Source organism: Carassius carassius, chromosome 13 (genome assembly GCF_963082965.1).
Source record: "Carassius carassius chromosome 13, fCarCar2.1, whole genome shotgun sequence".
NCBI lineage: Eukaryota > Metazoa > Chordata > Actinopteri > Cypriniformes > Cyprinidae > Carassius > Carassius carassius.
In genome coordinates this window covers 27768030-27788250 of record NC_081767.1, presented here as the reverse complement: position 1 = coordinate 27788250, position 20221 = coordinate 27768030, and the positions used below count along the sequence as shown (strand labels likewise).

Below are 20221 nucleotides of genomic sequence, written 5' to 3'. Positions count from 1 at the left end.
GACAGGTATCTAAATTCAATACAAACAATCCCACAGCTGGGCTTTTAATAGCATTTTTTTCCCTACATAAATGAAACACAGATGGGACTTAACAAAAGTAATAATATCTAAATATGGTAAGGCAGAATGTACTTATTGGCAAAGTTCAACAAGGCTGAAATTTCCCCCAGGCATGTTAATAAGGCCTAAAGAGGATGCTGCACACTGGTGGTGGTTGAGGAGAGCCCCCTCATATGATTGTAAAGCAATTTGGGTGTACAACAATACACAATAAAGCACTATATAAATGCATCATTCATTCATTTAAAAAAAAAAAAAAGGCATCCAGTCAATTTATGCACTTAAAGTAATTATATATATATATATATATATATATATATATATATATATATATATATACACATATACACACACAAATATTTTTATTGTGTGTGTATATTATATACACTTATTATTTTATTAAAACGATAAATATATACATATATAACAACAAACTTTAAACTTAAGATTAATTATCAGCAAAAGTGCAATGAGATTTTGAATCATTTCAATAAGCTGTCATTTCAACTTTGACTGTACAGTAGCTAGACAGACACTTGCATAAGCAACAGAACTGTGCTTGATATGAACATACTACTAAATCATAGTTCTTGATTTGTTCCCTTACTTACTGAACCCACATTTAAAACTTAACTACAGTATAAATAAGCAATTTTGACTTCCTTCACCAATGTTCAAAAGTGTTAGCATTAAATAAGCTGCAACAACAGCTACTCTAGGTACATTCTATTGTAAACTATTCATATAAAGCATGAAAACAGTCAGCAGGTCGCATCTAATGTAACAGCATTTCCTGTGACTGGGAATCATGTAAAAAGGAACCAAAGATTATGTAAAATTCATCCTCTAAGAAAAGACAACATTAAAAAACAGAACAATTCATTCAAGCTTTCCCACATTATAACCAAACTCTGCTGTTGCCAGTGTGATCTCACAATGCTCTGGATCCTTCTCCAAACCAGCAGATGACGGAGGAGTGACATAAAGCCAGAGGTGAGGATGTGAGTTGTTTATGTGGATTGAACCCGGATCCGGAACTGTCCCTGATGGAGCTGCAGGCGGAACAGCTTACAGTTAGCGATGCGTAGGGTGGCACATCTCGTCCTGCTCAGATCAGAGGCCATGAGGGGTCTGGTGGGGTGCCAGGTACCCGTGCTTCTGCGGAACTCCCGCACATAGTCAAAACTGGTGCCTGCAGACGAAACATAAAGAAATATATATCTCGCAGTGAGTATTTTATGCTCTGCTCTATACAAACAGCCTTTTTGTCATGTTGTATTATGTGTACATTATTACAAAATGGCCATGTGGCTCATTTTAGCAAATATGTTCAATTTAAACCACTTGTATCAATAAACAGGTCACAAAAAACTCATCATTCAGTAGTATTTCCAGAAACCTTTTTAGTGGCATTTTTGTAGTGGATTTCTTAAATACTTCTGTTAATAACTGTTTTTGATTCATTAATGGTTTATGTAAGAGCCATTTTGGTCTTATGTACAGTTATGTCCAGTAGGTGTCACTCTTTCTTGATTGTTCACAATATATAGGTAGGAACCTTCCTTCAGGGAACAGGTGTTGCTGGAGGGAAGGTGTACACAGTTTTTGACCGCTACGCTACGCTACGCTAGATTGTTTGTCATGCTAGGCAAGTCATTGTAAAGGTGCAGGATTGGTGGATTGACTGACTGTTCATTGGATTCTTGCCTATATGGAAATGAAGACCAGTAACGGTAAAATAAATCAACAACAATGAGCAATTTTAACATCTTGTGTGGACATTCCAGTTAATAGTAACCCAAGCGTGCGCGTCCATTACAAACACCATCCAGCATCCCTCAGCAGCTTAAAGTATTAGACTTGGCCGCTTACATTTAGTCAAAAACTGTATATCGACATAAAAGGAACTGTGTTTAGCCTATACGTGACTTTGGGGCTTCATAATTGGCCGAAGGGAATAAAGTATTATTGGAAGAGCTTCGCATCGACTTTACCAACGACCAAGGTCAGCTGCAATCGTTTAAAGAGGACATCGCAGCGTTCGCAACTGTTGATTACACACGCACGTCTCTCCTACTGGGTTACGGACATTCATCAGCGCAACGAAAGACATCCGAGCTGTTCTATAAACGTCAGCAGAGGAGCTGTGTTTAAACAATGGCGCCCAACGTGAACAGGTATGTTTAGTAGCGCTACTTAATGTTGAATGGCCCTTTAACTTTGTGTGCACACATCATGGGACATAAATCCAATGCATTGGTCGTCAAAGAAAATAACTAACTTTGCGAACTAGTTTCAATAGTTTCGATCGTGTTTTTTGACTCTCTGTGTATTATGGAGACATCTGAAAGTTAGCACAGGTCTATGGAAACGCCACAGTTGAGTGCTTTAAATGACTTTGATGTTCAAACGGACAAAGAAAAACGTGTTGTGAAATTAACTCCTAAAGCATTTGCTGCAAAGGTTGAAAAATTACAGAGTGATAGAAAATCTGTGTTAAAGCTACCAATTTAAGAAAAAATATGCAAGGTCTGATGCAACAAACAAATGTAAAAGATGTACAAAGTGCTTTTGATGATCTTTTAAATTTGTGTGATGAAGCAAAAGGTATTCATGATTCTTTGATGGGTATGTTACCTGAAAGTGAGAAGGAAAAACATGACATATGGTTTAAAGAAAAAATGATTGTGAATAATGATTTTATTGCTGAAGTCAAAATGTGGGTATCATGTGCTGAGAATGAAGTTAGGCCTACTTTAAATGAGGTCATGCATGCCAAGGTTGATGATGTTGATCCACATGATAGTATTTCAAATGTTGGTAGTAAACGTTCAAGTAAAGCAAGTACATGCAGTAGTGTTTCTTCTGCAAGAGTTATAGCGGAGGCAAATAAGGCTGCACTGTTCGCTCGTATGGCAACGTTAAAGGAAAAACACACTTTGGAGGAGCAGGAGCAGAAGATAAAGAGGAAAAAGGAGCAACTGGAGTTGAAGGCAATGCTAGCTTGCTAAACTTGCAGTTTTACAGGCCTCTGAATGTCACAGTGTTTCTAAAGCCTCTTATAATATGCATCCTCAATTGGAAAAGGAAGGGGAGAAAGCTACCTCAATTATATTGAATCCAATGGCAGAGGAGTTTGAATCTGCTGTAAGTAGTAAAATGGAAAACCAAGTATCAGTAGTGGATCCTCCTTTGGCATCTTCTGTGTCGTATCAGGACATTTGTCAGCAGACATGGCAGGAATGTACGGACTTAGAAAGACAGAGTTCCCAGTATATACTACGAAAAACATCAGTTCAGTCTCATGGACCTCTTGCATCTGATAGGACTTCTCAGCATCTGTCAGTTCAACCTCATGGACCTCTTGCATCTGATAGGACTTCTCAGCATCTGTCAGTTCAACCTCATAGACCTGTTGGATCTGATAGGACTTCTCAGCATCAGTCAGTTCAGTCTCATGGACCTCAAGGATCTGATAGGACTTCTCAGCATCAGTCAGTTCAGTCTCATGGACACAAGGATCTGATAGGACTTCTCAGCATCATTCAGTTCAACCTCATGGACCTCTTGGATCTGATAGGGTTTTCCAGTATGCATCAGTGCAACCTCATGGATGTCTTGCACCCGATAGGATTTCTCAACAGACATCAGTTCAGTCTCATGGACATCTTGCATCTCATGTGATTTCTCAGCCACAAATTGAGAGTCAGGGTGGTGACATTGTCACCATAATGCAAAGACAAAATGAAATAACAGCAGCTCTTGTCCAACACCAACGCTGCACATCTTTACCAGTAAGAGACATTCCCTTGTTTGATGGAGATCCTCTTCATTATGTTTCATTTATAAGAGCATTTGAAAAGGGAGTGGAGGAGAAGGCAAGTCATAGTGATTCCTCGTATTATCTGGAACAGTTTACTAGGGGGCAGCCTAGGGAGCTGGTCTGCAGTTGTCTTCACATGACCCCGAACTCTGGCTATGCTAAGGCAAAACAGTTATTGGAGGAACATTTTGGCAATAAGTATAAGATCGCCACTGCTTATTTAGAAAGAGCGTTGTCTTGGCCCTCAATAAAGGGGGAGGATGTTAATGCTTTGCAGTCTTATGCTCTCTTTCTGCGTGGTTGTTGCAATGTCACTGAGGAGCTGCAGTACCTTCAGGAGTTAAATATGCCAAGCAATATGAGAGTCATTATATCTATATTGCCTTTCAAGCTCAGAGAACGGTGGAGAGTTGTTGCACATAACATTCTGGAAACTACTGAATGCAGAGCTTTGTTCAAAGATCTTGTTCAATTTGTTGAAAGACAGGTTAGTATCCTAATGGATCCTTTGTTTGGTGATATTAGAGACTTGCCAATTAGCATGAGGCCTGTTAATCGGTCAAAGCTACGTTCAGAAGGCAGAAGGAGTTAAAGGAAACATATTTGCCACTACCGTTGCACCTGTGGAATCTGGGGAAACTACTAAGAATGTGAGAAGGGAATTGCCATTATGTTTGTGTTGTGCTAAGCATCATTTGTTGGAGTACTGTCCACAATTTAAAGGGAGGAAGCATAGGGAAAAGATGGAATTTCTAAAGGAGTAAGAGCTTTGCTTTGGTTGCTTAAGTGCTGGGCACATGAGTCGTAGCTGTGGCAAGCGGTTGACTTGTAGGATATGTAGTCAGCACCATCCCACTGTGCTTCATATAGACAGAAATACAGCCAACTACAACAAAGCTTCCAAGGAGTCAGAGGCACACAAGTTCTTGGGATCTACTGAAACATGTGGTCATACAGGGGCCGGAAAGGATCGCTGTCTTCTTTTTATCTTACCAGTTCAAGTCAAGGCCAGTAAGGGAGATCATACAATCCAGACGTATGCATTCCTGGATCCTGGCAGTTCTGTGACCTTTTGTACAGAAAGCCTTATGCAGCGGCTCAATCTTTCTGGTAGGAAAACTCAGTTTCTGTTACAAACTATGGGACAGGAAAGAGTTGTACCTGCATACATACTTTCAGGTTTGGAAGTATCCGCTATTGATGATAGCATCTTCTATCAGCTTCCACAAACACTCACACAGAAACAAATGCCTGTAAGTTCTGATAACATGGTATCTAAAGGAGATTTGTCCAAGTGGCCTTACTTGGCAAAGGTTAAAGTTTCCCGTATAATGGCTAACGTTGAGTTGTTGATTGGAAACAATGCTCCCAAGATGATGGAGCCTTGGGAAGTCATAAATAGCCATGGTGATGGCCCTTATGCTATAAGAACAGCATTAGGTTGGGTTATCAATGGTCCTTTGAATGCAGGCAGCCTTGAGGAGGAAGACCGTTCTGCAGTTGTTAACAGGATTTCTGTGTGTAGACTGGAGGAGATGTTGCTTAAACAATTCAACCATGACTTCAATGAGCGAGGTGTAGAAGAGCAAGGATTGTCAAGAGAGGATATTAGATTCTTGGAGATTGCTGAGAGTTCTGTCAAGCTTGAGGACAATCATTATACCTTGAAATTGCCATTTAAAAGGGAAAATGTGTATCTTCCTAACAACTTCTCTTTGGCAAAACAGCGGATACTTGGATTGAAGAGAAGATTTCAGAGAGACGAGGTGTTTTATGAGGAGTATGTAGCATTTGTCAGAGAAATGATTTACAAAGGATATGCAGAGCAATTGCCCACTCAGCAGCTGAAAGGAGACAGCGGCAAGGTGTGGTATATTCCTCACCATGGTGTACGTCATCCCAGGAAGAGGAACCTATGGGTGGTTTTTGATTGTGGTGCGGCATTCAAAGGAACATCATTAAATCAAGTCCTTCTGCAAGGTCCCAATTTTACAAGTACATTGCTTGGTGTTCTCCTAAGGTTTAGGCAGGAGTCGGTAGCTGTGATGGGAGACATACAGGCAATGTTTCATCAGGTTAGGGTGGCAGAAGAGGACAGGGATTTCCTCCGTTTCTTGTGGTGGCAGAACGGAGATTTTACAAAAGAAGTGTCAGTGTTTCGCATGACTGTCCATCTTTTTGGGGCTGTCTCCTCTCCAAGTTGCGCTGCCTTTGCGTTGCGAAAAACAGCAGATGATCATCAATGTGAATTCCATGGGGAGGTTGTTCAAACTCTCAAAGAGAATTTTTATGTAGATGATTGCCTTAAGAGTGTGGCATCTGAAGAGGAAGCAGTTTCTTTAGTTCAAGATCTTTCCAATCTCTGTCAGCAAGGAGGTTTTATTCTGACAAAATGGATAAGCAACAAGCGCACTGTCCTGCAAACCTTCCCTGAGGAGTGTCGAGCCAAGGAGTGGAAAGAGCTGGATCTGGACAAGGACAGCTTGCCTGTTGGGAGAGCTCTTGGTTTGTTGTGGTGTGCGGAAACTGACTCATTTAAGTTCAAACTGGAGATTCAGGAGAAGTCTTGCACAATATGTGGAATGTTGTCAGTGTCCAGTTCAGTATACGATCCACTTGTTGGCACCAGTAGTGTTACCTGCTAAGATCATGCTACAGGAGCTATGCCGGAGGAACTTTGGATGGGATGAGACTATGCCCTATGACATATTGCGTGGTTGGACACGGTGGTTGAAGAAACTTAATGCACTCTCTGAATTCAAGGTTGAGAGATGCGTTAAGCCCATGAGTTGGGGTTCCTACATACATGCACAGCTTCATCATTTTTCAGATGCAAGCGAACAGGGATATGGCACAGTCACTTACCTTAGAATCCAGAATAGCGACAGTAACATTCATGTGTCCTTCCTCATGGGCAAGGCCCGAGTAACACCTTTAAAGGCTATCACTGTTCCCCGCTTGGAGCTAACTGCAGCTGTTCTTGCTGTCCGTGTTGATCTGATGCTAAAGAAAGAGCTGAGGCTTCAGTTGAAAGAATCAGTCTTCTGGACAGACAGCACATCTGTACTCAAGTATGTCATGAATGAGGACAAGCGGTTTCATACTTTTGTTGCCAACAGAGTCTCCATCATCAGGGAAGCCACAGAGACATCACAGTGGCGATATGTTGGCACAAAGGAAAATCCAGCTGGATCCCATTATGGTGGGGTTTGGGAGCGGATCATCCGCATGTTGAGGAAGATCCTCACTGCAGTATTCCAACAGCAGACACTTGATGATGACAGTTTCCATACAGTCTTGTGTGAAGCGGAGGCAATCTTGAACGATAGACCAATTACCAAATTGTCTGACGATCCAATGGATCTTGAAGCTCTCACTCCCAATCATATTCTGTTGTTAAAGGGAAAACCATCCTTATCTCCTGGATTGTTTGATGTTCATGACTTATACATAAAAAGAAGGTGGAAACAGGTTCAGTACATTTCAGACCTTTTTTGGAAGAGATGGGTGAGGGAATACCTACCATTGCTGCAGGAGAGGCAGAAATGGAACAAGATTAAAAATAGCCTTAAATCTGGAGACATAGTGGCCATTATGGATCCAACGGCACCTTGAGGATCCTGGCCACTTGGAAGAGTTTTGGAAACATTCCTTGACAAGAAGGGGCTGGTGCGCTCTGTTCGTTTACAAACTAAGTCAAGTGTTATTGACAGGCCTGTAGCAAAACTTTGCTTTTTAAATGAGTCTATTGGTTAAGGGGTTTGTTACAAGCATCGTGTGTATGTTTGTTTATGGCTCTATGTTATGTGTTGGGAATTGGTATATTGATTCATCCCAATTAGGGGCCTGTATGTAAGAGCCATTTTGGTCTTATGTACAGTTATGTCCAGTAGGTGTCACTCTTTCTTGATTGTTCACAATATATAGGTAGGAACCTTCCTTCAGGGAACAGGTGTTGCTGGAGGGAAGGTGTACACAGTTTTTGACCGCTACGCTACGCTAGGTTGTTTGTCATGCTAGGCAAGTCATTGTAAAGGTGAAGGATTGGTGGATTTACTGACTGTTCATTGGATTCTTGCCTATATAGAAATGAAGACCAGTAACGGTAAAATAAATCAACAACAATGAGCAATTTTAACATGTTGTGTGGACATTCCAGTTAATAGTAACCCAAGCGTGCGCGTCCATTGCAAACACCATCCAGCATCCCTCAGCAGCTTAAAGTATTAGACTTGGCCGCTTACAGTTTACATTTCACTTTAACTGTCACCCCGTCCCGTATACGGGACGCCTACATTTACTTCACTATATTACAATGAAATCTAATCTAATCTTGACAAACTATATATCGTTAGAAAGGTCTAAGACTCCCAAATATATATTTTACCAATGTTTTTTGTTTAAAATTATGTAGGAAAAGTAATAGATTAATTTATGAAAAGAGTGCACCCTCAAAAATCTACATTATAACAGGAGTTCTGACCTTTGTTAAAAAAAGACTTCTTCGTTGCATTTTTCTCTATCACATTTTAGAAATCATCAGAACACTGTTACACTGTCAGACATGCAAAAGAAATCTAATGTATCTCTTGCTCTGGCTACTGTGTATAGACCACCAGGGCCGTATACAGAATTCCTAAAAGAATTTGCAGATTTCCTCTCAGACATTCTAGTTACAGTTGATAAGGCGCTAATCATGGGAGATTTTAATATTCACGTTGATAATGCAAATGATACATTAGGACTTGCGTTTACTGACCTAATAAACTCCTTTGGAGTCAAGCAAAATGTCACCGGGCCCACTCATCGTTTTAATCATACACTAGATCTAATTATATCGCATGGAATCGATCTTACTGCTATAGATATTGTACCCCAATGTGATGATATTACAGACCATTTCCTTGTATCGTGCATGCTGCGTATAACTGATATTAACTATATGTCTCAGCGTTACCGTCTGGGCAGAACTATTGTTCCAGCCACCAAAGACAGATTCGCAAATAACCTGCCTGATCTATCTCAACTGCTATTTGTACCCAAAAATACACATGAATTAGACGAAATTACTGACAACATGGGCACTATTTTCTCTAATACATTAGAAGCTGTTGCCCCCATCAAATTGAAAAAGGTTAGAGAAAAACGTACTGTGCCATGGTATAACAGTAATACTTACTCTCTCAAGAAAGTAACTCGTAGTCTTGAACGCAAATGGAGAAAAACTAACTTGGAAGTTTTTAAAATTGCATGGAAAAACAGTATGTCCAGCTATAGACAGGCTCTAAAAACTGCTAGGGCAGAGCATATCCACAAACTCATTGAAAATAACCAAAACAATCCAAGGTTTTTATTTAGCACAGTGGCTAAATTAACAAATTACCAGACGCCACCTGATTCAAATATTCCACCAACGTTAAATAGTAATGACTTTATGAATTTCTTCACTGATAAAATAGATAACATTAGAAATACAATAGCGAATGTAGATTCTACAGCGTCTAACACTTCAGTTTCATCCATCGCACCCAAAGATAAACTGCAGTGCTTTACAAATATAGGACAGGAAGAGCTAAATAAACTTATCACTGTATCTAAACCAACAACATGTTTATTAGATCCTGTACCCACTAAATTACTAAAAGAGCTGTTACCTGTAGCCGAAGAACCGCTTCTCAATATCATTAACTCGTCGTTATCTTTAGGTCACGTCCCAAAACCATTCAAGCTGGCGGTTATCAAGCCTCTTATTAAGAAACCAAAACTAGATCCTAGTGTACTGGCAAATTATAGGCCTATTTCAAATCTTCCATTTATGTCTAAAATTTTAGAAAAAGTTGTGTCTGCTCAATTGAGCACCTTCCTGCATAAAAATGATCTGTATGAAGAATTTCAGTCAGGTTTTAGGCCCCACCATAGCACAGAAACTGCACTTGTTAAAATTACAAATGACCTGCTTCTTGCGTCAGATCAAGGCTGCATCTCATTTCTAGTCTTACTTGATCTTAGTGCTGCGTTCGACACCATAGATCATGACATACTCATAGATCGATTACAAAACTATACAGGTATTCAAGGGCAGGCTCTAAGATGGTTTAGATCCTACCTGTCCGATCGCTACCATTTTGTTTACTTAAATGGAGAGTCATCTCATTTATCATCAGTAAAATATGGAGTGCCACAAGGATCCGTCCTAGGTCCCCTTCTATTTTCAATATACATGTTGCCCCTTGGTAATATTATTAGAAAATACGGAATAAGCTTCCACTGTTATGCTGATGATACTCAGCTATATATTTCAACGAGACCAGATGAAACTTCCCAATTATCTAAGCTAACAGAGTGTGTTAAAAATGTAAAAGATTGGATGACAAATAATTTTCTCCAATTAAATTCGGATAAGACAGAGATATTAATTATTGGACCAAAAAACAGTACACAGAATCTTGTAGATTACAATCTGCAACTAGACGGATGTACTGTTACTTCCTCTACAGTCAGAAATCTGGGTGTTATATTAGACAGCAATTTGTCTTTTGAAAATCATATTTCCAATGTTACAAAAACTGCATTCTTCCATCTTAGAAACATTGCCAAGCTACGAAACATGTTATCTGTTTCTGATGCAGAAAAGCTAGTTCATGCATTCATGACCTCTAGACTGGACTATTGTAATGCACTTCTAGGTGGTTGTCCTGCTTCGTCAATAAACAAGCTACAGGTAGTCCAAAATGCAGCAGCTAGAGTCCTTACCAGGTCAAGAAAATATGATCATATTACCCCAATTTTACAGTCTCTGCACTGGCTACCTATTAAGTTCCGTATCTGTTACAAATTATCATTACTTACCTATAAGGCTCTAAATGGTTTAGCTCCTGCGTACCTAACTAGCCTTCTACCACGCTACAACCCATCACGCACCCTAAGGTCACAAAACGCTGGACTTTTGGTAGTTCCTAGGATAGCAAAGTCCACTAAAGGAGGTAGAGCTTTTTCACATTTGGCTCCCAAACTCTGGAATAGCCTTCCTGATAATGTTCGGGGTTCAGACACACTCTCTCTGTTTAAATCTAGATTAAAAACGCATCTCTTTCGCCAAGCATTTGAATAATGTATCTCTTAAATTGTGAGTGTAGTTGCATCTGCATTTTTATTCTTTAGCTTGGGTTAAACTAATTTTACTTTGTTGGATCAGCAGCTATGCTAATGATGTCTCTATCTTGTTTCTATGTTTTGCCACGGGATTTACATCCCGTGGTAACTAGGATTTACACAAGCTCCAGTCTGGATCCAGAACACCTGAGAAGAGATGATGCTGACCCTCAGAGGACCCCAGATGATCCTAACCTTGAATCAACAAACAGAACTAACAATTATTGCTACATGTGTGACTGCATCATATAATTACTATTAATTAATAATATTGATAGTTCATCATCTAGCTGACTACGTCTTGTATTATTATTATTATTTTTATTTTTCTAAAATCCTGTCAAACGTGCACAAACTACTAGCTACTACTAAATATTGTAGAAACATAATTTTCTGTAAAGTTGCTTTGTAACGATTTGTATTGTAAAAAGCGCTATACAAATAAACTTGAATTGAATTGAATTGAATCAGAAATCATTTATCAACTGAAAACTTACAATTTCAAAATTCATCCTTTAAAACCCATTTTAAAATCAGACATTGCATTACCATGTAAATGGTACATCAATATCATGTTACAAAATGTTTTCATTCATGAATTATACAAATTTAAGTTTGAAATGTGCACTATAAAGTCTATGTTCAAAAACGTGAGTGACAGTTAAGGAGTTAAAAGTGTATCATATGCAGTAATTAGTTGTATACTCGTAAAAGTGCTGTATTTAAACTAATTGAGATTATCATCGATTTTGATGAAGATAAATACTGGCCCGATTGTACTGATACATAATTAAAAAGTAGTGCTATTTTAATATTGTATTAATTGAGCTTTTATTACTATTTTGAACTAGATTTTCCTTTTTCCATTTAATTTAAGATAGTTTTAGTAATTTTGTTGTGCATTCTTTTAATTCATAAAACATGTCTATAAAGTTTAATTTATGTTTGTTTTAGTACATGAGGTTTCCTTAGAATCTATCTGAAATAAAATATTTGTCTTAATATTTTACTTAAAAAAAAAAAATGCTAACTGAAAAAATTAAGTAATCACTTTCAAAATGTTTTATTATATTTTTTATTGTTTTAGTTGACTATAATATATATCATATTCTATTCTATTATACCTTATATTCTATAAAATATATCTTAAAATACATACCTTCTTAACTTTAATGTAGTTTTGTTGTTAATATAGTTAACGACTTAATTAAAATGGTACCTTGATATTAACTACTAATTCATTAGTAGCTTGTAACATTTCAAAGTAGCCGTTGCTTTGGTCTTCAAAATGTTAAAAAAAGTTAAAATATGCACTAGTTGTATCTTAAATGTATAAGTTATAATAGCACTATTTTTTTGGACCTTCTCATGGACAGAATTGGAAGATATACATATAAAAAGACGTTCCTATACAGAAGATAAAGTATGATTATAAGACCTTATCCGCTTACCAGTGTCAAGTTCTCCAACAACATATATACCGGCACCAATGGGAACAGCTCCATAAACAAAAGACGATGTGGACTGTATGCAGAGGTTCTGGTCATCTAAAAGCATCCACCTGAGAGAAAAGAAATACATGCATGAACATACACATCACTATTGCTCTGTACGAGTGTTGCTTTGAAGAGCTGACCTTTTTAGCTCATCATGGAAGAACTCAGACTTGCAGATGGTCATCTGACTGGACTCTGGGTTGTCAGTGTCTCTGTTCCTCACACCACCAAATACATAGAGCTCTTGTCCAATCCCACATGCTACTGCGCCAAACCTGAGGAAAACTCAGCAGCATTCACATCAAGGAATAGTGCACAAATAGTGCACAGAATACTTGTCAATTTAGACTTCAGACACAGAAATACATATATTTCTCTAACATTGTAAATCTCTCTCTCTCTCTCTCTCTCTCTCTCTCTCTCTATATATATATATATATATTCAAAACTCTTTTATGGAGTTTTTACCTGAAAGTTTTTTTTTATCAGAAAGATGAATTGTCATCTAATGAACGCACTGTACTTCTCTTCCTCACATTAAATATGGCACTACCTTGACTAAAGGTGATGATACACAGGGTCTTCTGGGTATTCTGATACTTTAGATTGGTCGTGGGCTCTGTGTCTCACCTGGTTGCCTGCTGACAGCAACATTGTCCAGCAACATTGCTCAAAAAGTTGCCCCATGTATCATCACCTTAAGGTCTTGGAACCAGTTGTGAGGAGTCAAGTCTTCTGTGGAAAGTGCTATTTCTGTTGCACCAGTAGTTAGCAATGATGCCGATTGCCGCAAATCAGTTTTAAGAGGTTTCGTGGCAGTTAGGATGAAGGCAGAAGGCAGCTAGGCAGCTCATTAGATTGTGTAACAGAGCTATGGAGAAAATTATACTCTAAACAAGACAGGAACACTAAGAAAAAGTACTATTTATTTTCCTCCAGATGGTGATCAACTGTTTCCAGTTACATGGGTTAGACTGATAGGTCCCTTGACTACTATTGTTCAAAAGACACATCTGTAAGCCATCACACATCGCAGGGTGTGTCCCAGTTCTCATAGCTCTTTGAGCCTTATGAAGATGTGCCGTCTTTGCCTTAAAATATAATCTGTTTAACTTTTGACATTTCTCTGCGTCATAGGCCGGATGTGAAAAAGCATTCTCTAAATTCACATCTACAAAGAGCATTCCGCTTTGAGCGTCCAGTATTTGTGGTTTGGATGCATGGGGCCAAGTTATGCTGAATGACGTTTCCGCTGTTCCCATTATCACATAACAATATAACCTCTTTCACACCTATTCAGTGAAAAATAAAATTACATCACCATCTTTTAAAGATAAAGTGTTATGAAACAAATTGCAAGGGCACACAGACACATTTTTCTTATTTTATATATAAATACACTTATATAAATGAATATATAATATATATATAAATATATATATATATATATATATATATATATATATATATATAAATATATAAATGACCCTTACACAATGTTGGTAATACAGGCCTGTCCAAACAGCTAATAAAAACACCATCCCAAGTAATCCATTTGAACTTCAGTCCATCAGTCTTGTGAAGTGAAGAGCTGCGTGTTTGTAAGAAGCAAATCCATCATTAAGGTGTTCTATCTTTAAACAGTGATTAATCTGTGCATATTTCTGTCCGGATTCGGAGAGGACCACTTTTTAACCAGAGAAAGCAATATTATGGATAGAGGAAATTTTATCCTGGGGCAATCGTTTGACATTAAAAATGTCTTAATGATGGATTTGTTTATTACAAACACGCAGCGTGCGCATTACCTACATTACTTGTGGATTATTGTAATGTTTTAATCAGCTGTTTGTACTCTCATTCTGACGGCATGTAATGCTAAATTTATCCAAATCTGTTCCGATTGAAGAAACAAACTCATCAACAGTACATCTTAGTTGGCTTGATGATCAGTAAGTTTTCAACAAATCTTCACTTTTGGGTGAACTAGTTATTTAACTTATTGATTGTGCACAGAATTATTGCTATACTATATCAACAAGCTAATAGGTGAATGTTTGTGAATTGCTTTGAATAGAATCGCCTGCTAAATGAATATACGTCTATTTACACACTTTACCTCCTTTCCTTAAGAGGGCAGACTGTTGTCCACTGTTGGGTTTTGGGGTCATAGCTCTCCACAGAGTCATAAATCTTTCCATAAGATCCTCCACCCATAACATACAGTCTCTTTTTCATGGTGGCACAGCAACCAAACTGAAGAATAGAAACACAAAGTGTGGAAAGCATGAGTGTATTGCAGTGAAATTGTGCAGATTTGTAAAAAACATTATAAAAAAGAGCCTAAACCTCACTTTGCGCACTGTGGTCATTTTTGGTTGTGTTCTCCAAACACTGCAATGGGGGTCAAACACCTCCATTGTGAGGAGGACCTCAGTGTCCTCGTTCTCTCCACCTAGAACATAGACCATCCCATCCAACTCTGCAATGGCGAAGTGCTGTCTGGCCTGGAAAGATACAAGATATAGATACAATATAACAATACTGACACCTGGTGGTTAATATAAAAACTAAACTATAAAGATGAAATTATACAATATCTGCCACTTTCAACCAATTAAAATTAATAAACAAGTTCCTTTATACCAAACTGGTTACTAGCAAATTTTGCCTCTAAATATCTCTAATAAACTATGATGGTTAATTTAGTTAATGTTATTCCAACAGTAGCATTACCATTCCAATGTCCCGATTCACATACACATTTTGGAATACCTGCATCATCGGTGGGATTTGAGTCCAGGTGTTGGTCTCTGGGTCATATTTCTCTCCACTGCTCAAGACTGTTTTATTCTCATTCATTCCTCCCATTGCAAACAGGTACCCCTCTGATTGGACAGACAGATTATCAGTTAATTACAGTTCAGTCATTAAACTATAATAGAACACACAGAAGCCCAATAATCCTCAGGATGAACTATGCAAAGCAAGTCAGACTCTGTAATTAATTTTAAACAGTCATATGTAGTTGAATCTATTTAAATCCATTAACAGATTCAATGGATATTTGGAAATGCTCAGGAGAGCATATGATGGATTTATATTGCTGCGGGATGTACTAAACCTGTACTAAGACAAGATGTGGTTCTACATCTTTTCCAGACCTCATGCTAAACAAATAACAGATTAAAGCAGGATCATTTTAAACTATGGATTTTCTTTCATTTGTATTAAATTAAAATTAAATTTGCATTTAGCAGACGCTTTTATCCAAAGTGACTTACAGTGCATTCAGGCTAACAATTTTTACCTATCATGTGTTCCCGGGGATTCGAACCCCCATCCTTGCGCTTGACAGCGCAGTGCTCTAACAATCGAGCTACAGGAACACTATTATTATCCAAATGTCTAAAAATTAAGAATAAGGGTCAGAGCTTTTTAATGTTTTTATTTTTTTAATGTGCTCACCAAAACTGCATTTATTTGATTTGAATATTGAGAAATATTATTTGTATTCAAATTTAAATACATGCTTTCTGTTTTAGTATATTTCACATCATAATTTATTCCTGTGATGCAAAATTAAATTTTCATCAGCCATTACTCCACTCTTTAGTGTCACATGATCCCTCAGAAATCCTTCTAATATGCAGATTTGTTGCTCAGAATTTTTTTTTCTTATTATTAGTGTTAAAAAAATCTTTATGATTTTTTTTTTTGCGGAAACCGTTATAAATTTTTTTGAATAGAAAAATTTAAATACAGATATTTTGTAACTTTAGTTTACTCTAACCTCTTATTAATGGAATACATTACTATGGAAAATCTAACTGACCTCATACTTTTAAACTGTAGAGATCAATGGAATTGTTTATAATTGTGTAAATGATGCATAATCATGAGCGTAACAGTTCAAATAATAAGAGTGAGCTGTGTGATAATAATGTGAGCTGTAGTCCTTAATATCTTTTACTTAAACATCCGTAACAAAACATATCTGAGACCGCACAAACCTGCTGACACAACCCCGTGGCCGACACGCCTCTCATTCATTGGTTTCAGTTCTATCCAGAGCTGCCTGTCCCGGTCGTAAAGCGGGCACATGCATCGCGCTCCTGCCACAGGCCTCCGAGAGCTGCATTGGAGACACGCAGAAATTCAGGGCAATATAAAAAAAAAACCACAGTAAAATCTAATCCTGCATCTAGTTAGTTTTATGCCATGCATGTTTCCACTCACGTCCTCTCCTCACCCCCTACAGTGACGATACACTCAGAGTAGCCTCTGGGTTTAAATGCAGCGAGCAGCGCCTCCCCATGCTGCACTGCTCCTCCTAGTGACTCCATACAACAATTCCCTATCACCTCCCTCATCAGGGAGTCTCCGAGCATCTGCTCCTGGAGGTAGCTCTGGTCCAGGCCTTGAACCCAGACAGCAGACATCACCTCTTTCATATGGACCTGGAAGAAAGGTTTCCTATTTAAAACTGACTGATGTAAATATCAGCTCAAATATAAATAAATAAATAAGTCAGTAAGTTTTGGTTTGAAAGAAACTTCTTTTGAACAATCTATTCTTCAAACATGTATTTTTAATTGTGAAAATACTGTACAATATTACTGTTTTTACTGTCTTTTTGATCAAATAAATGCAGCTTTGGTAAGCATAAGAAACTTTTTATAACATTTAAAAAAATCTTACTGACCCCTAACTTTTGAGCAGTGGTATTTATTCAATTTGAATATTTACTTTTATAATTTGTGCTACTATTCTGAATTAGATTTTTATATTTTAACATTCATATTTATCACTTTTTTAAAATTATACGTATATTTTTTAGTAATTTAGATTTATTTGTGTTATTTTACTTTTTTATACATTTTATTTTACTTTCAGTCAACAATTATTTTATTTCAAGCTACTAATTTAGTTTTTTTTATGGTTTGTTTTGATTAACAATAGTACTTCAGATTAAATAACTGAATTACAAAATGAATCAAGTAATTTTTTATGTTCAATGTTTTTCTACGGCTGTGAATATGGAACCCTTACGAAATATTTGTTTCACTCACTCTCCGAGCTTCAATGTCATGGGCGATCCAGCGGACCACGGCCTCCAGAACGTGCTTTTCATTCCCTATGTTAAGCTTCTCCATGGACAGCAGCTCACACAGGCGATTTGGCAGCTGCTCCAGGAACTCCTCTGTATTAGCCACATCACGAAAATGAGTCTGCAGGTACTCGGTGGCCACGTGGTAGACGTGGTGCAGGCAGTAATGCAAAGAGAAGACCCAAATACCGATGCAGTTCTCTGCAGTGATGCAGCTCTCCAGAAACTGACAGCACAGGGATTTGAGATCAGTGAGGAGCAGAAGATCAGCAGCCTGGACCACATCTTGGATGGTGTCTTCACTCAAGCTAATCTAGAAACCAGGGCGCCAAAGAGAATAGCTTTGTTTGGCCCACTCTATAAAAGCATTGTGATTATGTCAATGGAAACCCAATAGTTTGTGACACACATTTATAAATGATATAAAGTTTTCCCCAAATGTATATTTATCAAATCATTTTATACAGACTGCACTCACAGAAAGAAATCTGCAGTTAAATTTTTTTTTTTTTTTTATTGAAAAATATTTTTAATTCCATTAAGGTTTCCCATAACTGAGGGAAACATTTATGTAGTATTTGTTAGTAATATAATTACCTCCCCAGTGAAAATGTACTCCAAAATCTGCCTCATGGTCGTGACAGAGATTCCTTGCAACTCGATTTTGTATACAGATCCATCCTCTTTTGGTGGGTTGTAATTTAATTTGGTCCTGGAAACATGAATAACACGAGTTTGCATTCACTGTGGAGCTAATAAAAGGACTGACCTAATATCAAGGAGAATTGTTATATAAAATGCGTGCAAAGGTTCTACAAATTTGGTTTTGATTTTTAGTTTCAGCTGATTCAAGATGTGCAAGGATCTGTTTGGTGATCAGGTTTTTTAGTTTCAGAGTACTGCACACCATTTCTTTATTTCCTTCTATTTCTTTTTTTTTTAAATGTTGCTTTTGCATCAGAAACATCAACTGACGTTTCTCTAAAATCAGTTTAACCAATACAAGCAAAATATGCCTCCAGCTCATACGCCGCTTTCATTGCAGTGATTCAATCAAGTGGACTTGGATTATGATGTGTGAAGACATGCCTCACCAGATATCAATGACACCATAATACAAGTGCTTTCTGTTTGCTGTTGCTTATTGTGAAAACTTGAATATTAATCACAAAAGAGATTTGAAAACTGTGGAAGCATTGAGTTATGCAGTGAATGTTTGTGAATAACAGTTGAGACCCCAGATACATGAATCAGTGAACTGAATTTCAAAAGCGATTCACTGATTTGAATGAGTATTTTTCTTTGAAAAGATTTGCTTCTAAGGAATAGTCCATGAATCAAATTGTTTGTAAATCTCACCATTCATAGAAGTGTTTTTCTTAATATTTTGAATTAATTTTATTTTTTTTATATTTTAATTTTGGTAAAAGTTTTAGTAATTTTGTTATGTGTATTATCATTATCATATTATTTTTTAAATGTTTATTTTTAATGTCTATATTTTTTTTTATTAAGTTTTAGTTATTTTAGTACTTTTTTTTATTTCAGTTCATGTTTTATTTTATGATAAGTAATGACAAGTCCTTTAAGTTTTTATATATTAATAGAATATCAGAGCATCCATAAACTCGCAGTCGGTTTGGTTTCCTTTTATTTATTTATTTTGGTGTACTATTTCTTTAGTCGACCCAAGCAACAGGCAAGGTAGGGCTGTTTGGCACACCCATATGACACATTGCTCAAGGGTCCGCTACATGTCTTGGCAAACATACCAGTTCTACTGATCTGATCTTGTTTCATGTAAATGTATCCCATTTTCAAGCTTATTCTCATACCTGATGTATGGACTAGCAGCAGCCAGAATGTTTTTCTGAACAGGAATCTGTTCATTATCCAAAACAAGCACTGCATCTTGAAAACAATCATCTTGTCTTAAAGACTGAAGGACCCTTAGGAGCTTTTGGGAGTGTTGAGGGTCTGACACCACTGATCCAGCATCAGCTCCAGCTCTTTTAGGGTTTGACATGCTGTTAGAACAACAGAGATATGATCAGACAAAACAACAACAACGTGATTCAATCTTGTCTTATATAAACAGAACAACAGGTTTAAATCATTCAAACTCACTCCAGTGTACTTGAAATACATGTGTTCTTGATGCTCTCTGTAACTTCAGATTCTCATAATCAGCTGTCTGTGTCAGAGCAGCGCACAATGCAGAAAAACAATTTGGCAGATTAGTGACGCTATGTGACGTCACCATGAAGAGCCTTTTGTTTTTCATAATAAAAGTTCACCCCCCACTCCACCCCCAAAATAATACATGCAGGTGTACAGTACGTAGAAATGTTCAAGAAATTATCGTAGAAAATATGGAAATAAAATTATTGCATAAACATTACAGTGAATTATTGGTATTTATAATTTATTTTAATAAGCGATTTTAGGAAACATTTAAGACTATAATCTATTTTCATAAGATTCAAATACATTTTAAATTCTGTTTTTAATCGTTTCTTTAATAATAATCATTATAAAAAAAATAATTTATTAAATATGCTTAAGAAAAATTGCCCTTCG

General features: G+C 37.3%; 1 protein-coding gene across 1 annotated transcript; it reads right to left on the bottom strand.

Annotated features, from left to right (window-relative positions):
- Positions 1 to 930: 930 nt before the first annotated feature.
- gan (gigaxonin) lies at positions 931 to 19881 on the bottom strand. The gene is made up of 12 exons (XM_059564423.1): positions 19769 to 19881; positions 19477 to 19668; positions 18239 to 18353; positions 17604 to 17954; positions 16771 to 16991; positions 16545 to 16666; positions 15307 to 15419; positions 14886 to 15038; positions 14651 to 14787; positions 12672 to 12806; positions 12487 to 12596; positions 931 to 1252 (listed from the first exon to the last, which is right to left on the bottom strand). The coding sequence occupies exons 2-12, from the start codon at positions 19665 to 19667 to the stop codon at positions 1071 to 1073; spliced, it is 1830 nt and encodes a 609-aa protein (XP_059420406.1). The 5' UTR covers position 19668; positions 19769 to 19881; the 3' UTR covers positions 931 to 1070.
- Between the last annotated feature and the right edge of the window lie 340 nt (positions 19882 to 20221).

Excerpts from the sequence above, each read along its gene's own strand:
- gan (XM_059564423.1), bottom strand. The coding sequence starts at position 19,667 with ATGTCAAACCCTAAAAGAGCTGGAGCTGATGCTGGATCAGTGGTGTCA. Across the intron at positions 16,992-17,603 it reads ATGACATTGAAGCTCGGAGA|GTCCATATGAAAGAGGTGAT; the intron begins GTGAGTGAAACA and ends CCTTTCTTCCAG. Across the intron at positions 15,420-16,544 it reads CCACGGGGTTGTGTCAGCAG|AGGGGTACCTGTTTGCAATG; the intron begins GTTTGTGCGGTC and ends CTGTCCAATCAG.